Genomic DNA, 3,872 nt, shown 5'->3' with positions numbered 1-3,872 from the left:
TCTCCTCAGGATTACCCACAAAAAATGAAATCAAAGACCCCATAAGCATCTGGAGTGCAGAGACTATTATATTTTTGATTTTTGATTTCTGACAGTCCAGTAACCCAAAATAGGCATTTAATAGATGCTTCTCTATTGATTGAAGGCAGTAAGATTATAGTAAGATGGGTGGTATTGGGAGCTTAAACTTACCTTTAATATATTAATTATTGTGGTTAATGCTGAGTTTTGTATAGTCTTTTGTTTTTATCCTATTGTTTTTTCCCAGTGACTCCTTTCTTCTCATAAAGAAAAACAACATTTAAAGAAAGTCAAACATCACTGCAATCAAATTTGATAGAGTATACCGTATTCCCTGTCTATAGTCCCCATTTCTTTCCTGAGAGAAAGAGGAGAAAGTTGTGTTTCTTAATCACTTCTCTGGGATTCAGGCTGTTGATTGTAATATATCAGAATTTGATGATTTTTTTAGCATGATATTTATGTCATACTAGTCGCTGTACATAAATTTTTTCTGCTTCTGCTTTCCTTATTTTACCTTGCTTTATAAATGATCATTTTAGAAGGGAGAGTGGGAGCAAGTAAAGGCACAAAGATAGGAGAGGAAGGTGGATCTAGTGGAAAGAATGCTTGTCTGGGAGTCAGGTGAGACCTACATTCAAGTCTTGTCTTATACATACTAACTGTGTGACCCTGGTCAAGTCATTTAGCTTGAACCTCATTCCCCATTTGTAAAATGATGATAGCATTAACTGTGACCCCTTCTCTATAGGGTTGCTGTAGATCCACAAATTGCACAGTATTCTATAGCTGTCAGTAGTTATAATTATGGTGGTATGTTCAAAACTCAAAAGAACTTGGGGCAAGTTGGGGCTGCTTGGGACAAATGACTTTAATTTGAAAAAAAAGGAGGGATTCTGTTGAATTGTTAGGGGAATGCTAGATTCTAATCTGTTCCTTTATTTTTCAAGGCAATAGGGTTGAGTGACTTGCATAAGGTCACATAGCTAGGTAATTATTAAGTAAGCGTCTGAGGCTGGATTTGAACTCATATACTCTTGACTCCAAAGGCCAGTGCTCTATCCACTGCACCACCGAGCTGCAAAAGAATTTAAATTTTATCCTTTGGCCATGTGGAGATATAGAAGGTTCCTGAGAAAAAAGACTTTTTACTCTGCCGGACGTCATGAGAATTATGCAAAAGAAAGATGAAATTGCCACAGTGTGCAGAATGAAATGAAGGGGAGAGAGATTAGAAACAGAGAGACTACTTAGGAGACAGTAGTAATAAGATGAAAGAGATGATAGAGGTTGAATCCAAGTAGTGGTTGTGAGAATGAAAAGGGAGGCAGAGATACAAGAAACATTTTGAAGAAAGAATCAACAGTAATTGATAATTGAGTGGAGATAGGTGATGATGGAGAGAGACACAGGTCTGATGTCTCTTTGATGTCAAGAAATATTACCATATCATTCCCATACTGAAGCTTTATATTACATATGAGATGGCTTGCGATCAGTACTGTGGAAGGAATATCCTATCAGTGAAATTGGTAATCTATACATCTACTGAAGCACAACATTTCCCCATATAAGTTTATGGCTAACCTAAGACATCTTTTAACTTGAACTTTCTTTAACTTTCAAATTCATTTATTCCTTCATTTCTCTATTCATTCATCCATTCTCTTATCCTTTCAATAAATATTCTTTAAGTATTATGAAGAATAATATGCTGGGTGCTGAGAGAGATAAAAAAAAAAGTTTAGAAACACTGTACACCCTAACAGCAACATGGGGGCAATGATTAACCTTGGTGGACTTGCTCATTCCATTGTGCAACAATCAGGGACAATTTGGGGCTGTCTGTGATGGAGAATACAGCTGTATCCAGAGAAAGAACAGTGGAGTTTGAACAAAGACCAAGGACCATTACCTTAAATTTAGAAAAAACACTGATATGTTATTGTCTGATCTTGCTATCTCTTATACATTGTTTCTTCCTTAAGAAAATGATTTCTCTCTCATCACACTCAATTTGGATCAATGTATACCATGGAAACAATGTAAAGACTGACAGACTGCCTTCTGTGGGGGTGGGGGGAGGGATGTAAGATTAGGGGGAAAATTGTAAAACTCAAAATAAATAAAATCTTTAATAAAGAAAAAAACGTTTAGACAAAAACAGAGATGAGAGAGGAAGATGGGCACAGTGGAAAGTGTGTTTTGTTGGGAGTCACTTCTTGCCCTTAGGGAACTTAAAGCCTAGAAATGGATTAATATGCAAATATAGATATCTATAATGTATATATGATTTTAGGGTAGAATTAATTCCTTCAGATTTCACTGGCATAGGGCATTTCTGCTGAAAAACCCACTGTACCAAGGCAGGTTGATGGCTGATCTGCAATTCATATTCTTAGACATTTGTTCAGGTGCATGGAGAGTTTACATGACTTGTTCTGAGTCGTAGTGGGGAGGTTGAAAATTCTAGAAAATGATTTTGGTTTTAACAAGCTCTTTCTGAAATACTTATGTCCTCATTTCTTTTTATAGGTCCAAGGAGCTGTTTTCATGGAAAACCAAACAGAAATGGTCTGGTTCTTCTTCCGCCCATTCTCATCTCATTTTCAGGTACAGATGTTGATTTTTGTGGCTTTCTTGGCTATGTACCTGATAAGTCTCAGTGGAAATGCTACCATTGGGCTTGTGGTCCAGGCCAACCACTCACTTCATACACCTATGTACTTCTTTCTGGCCAATTTGGCAGTTGTGGAGATTTTTTATACTTCAGCTATTGCTCCATTGGCCTTGGCCAACCTCCTGACCATGGGGAAAACCCCAATTTCTCTCCCTGGGTGTGGGACGCAGATGTTCTTCTTTGTCTTCTTGGGTGGAGCTGACTGCGTGCTCTTAGCTGTCATGGCCTATGACCGGTTTGTAGCCATTTGTTACCCACTGAGGTACACTCTGATCATGAGTTGGCGCCTCTGTCAGCAGTTGACGCTTGGATCTCTGGTCCTAGGCTTCATGCTGTCCCTGCCCCTGACAACGTTGATTTTTGGGCTCCCATTTTGCCGCAGTAATGAGATCTACCACTTCTACTGTGACATGCCCGCAGTCATGCGCCTGGCCTGCACAGACACCCACACCCATGAGACTGCTTTGTACATCATTAGCTTCATTGTCTTGATGATTCCCCTCATGCTCATCTCCATCTCTTATGTCTACATCGGGGCAGCCATCGTGCGCATCCAGTCCGTGGAAGGGCGCCGCAGGGCCTTCTCCACCTGCTCCTCCCATATCACTGTGGTTCTGCTGCAGTATGGCTGTACGAGCTTCATCTACTTATCTCCTAGCTCCAGTTATTCTCCTGAAATGGGACGAGTGGTGTCTGTGGTTTACACCTTTGTCACCCCAATCTTAAACCCTCTGATTTACAGTATGAGGAACAAGGAACTGAAAGATGCCCTTCAGAGAACCCTGGGAAAGTGGTGGATGTAGTATAAATGAATGATATCATGCCCTTGGAAATTACCAGAGGGGGTACAGTGGTAAGAGGACTGGAATGGGAATCATTTCATGTTGTTGTTCAGTCATGTCCAACTCTTCATGGCTGTCTTAGCAAAGATACTGGAGATTTGTTATTTCCTTCTTTATCTCATTTTACAACTGAGGAAACTGAGGCAAACAGAATAAAGTGACTTACCCAGAAGCACTAAACTAGTAAGTAGCTGAGGCCAGAATTGAACTCGTCTTCCTGACTCCAGCCCCAATATGCTATCTACTGAACCACCTAGTTATCGAACCCTTTTGCATCTGGATTTATATAGTCACTCTGATTCTGATCAGCTGTGTGATCATGGACAAAT

At 39.8% G+C, this 3,872-nt stretch overlaps 1 protein-coding gene across 1 annotated transcript; it reads left to right on the top strand.

Moving 5' to 3' along the window:
* The first annotated feature begins 2,574 nt into the window (after nt 1-2,574).
* OR10V1 (olfactory receptor family 10 subfamily V member 1) lies at nt 2,575-3,504 on the top strand. Its single transcript, XM_074231714.1, has one exon. It carries the CDS (start codon nt 2,575-2,577, stop codon nt 3,502-3,504), a length of 930 nt encoding a protein of 309 aa, XP_074087815.1.
* The last annotated feature ends 368 nt before the right edge of the window (nt 3,505-3,872 follow it).

This window comes from Macrotis lagotis, chromosome 3 (genome assembly GCF_037893015.1).
Source record: "Macrotis lagotis isolate mMagLag1 chromosome 3, bilby.v1.9.chrom.fasta, whole genome shotgun sequence".
Classification (NCBI taxonomy): Eukaryota; Metazoa; Chordata; class Mammalia; order Peramelemorphia; family Peramelidae; genus Macrotis; species Macrotis lagotis.
Note: the sequence above shows the minus strand (reverse complement) of the source record. Positions and strands in the feature narration are given on the sequence as shown.

Excerpts from the sequence above, each read along its gene's own strand:
- OR10V1 (XM_074231714.1), top strand. The coding sequence starts at position 2,575 with ATGGAAAACCAAACAGAAATGGTCTGGTTCTTCTTCCGCCCATTCTCA.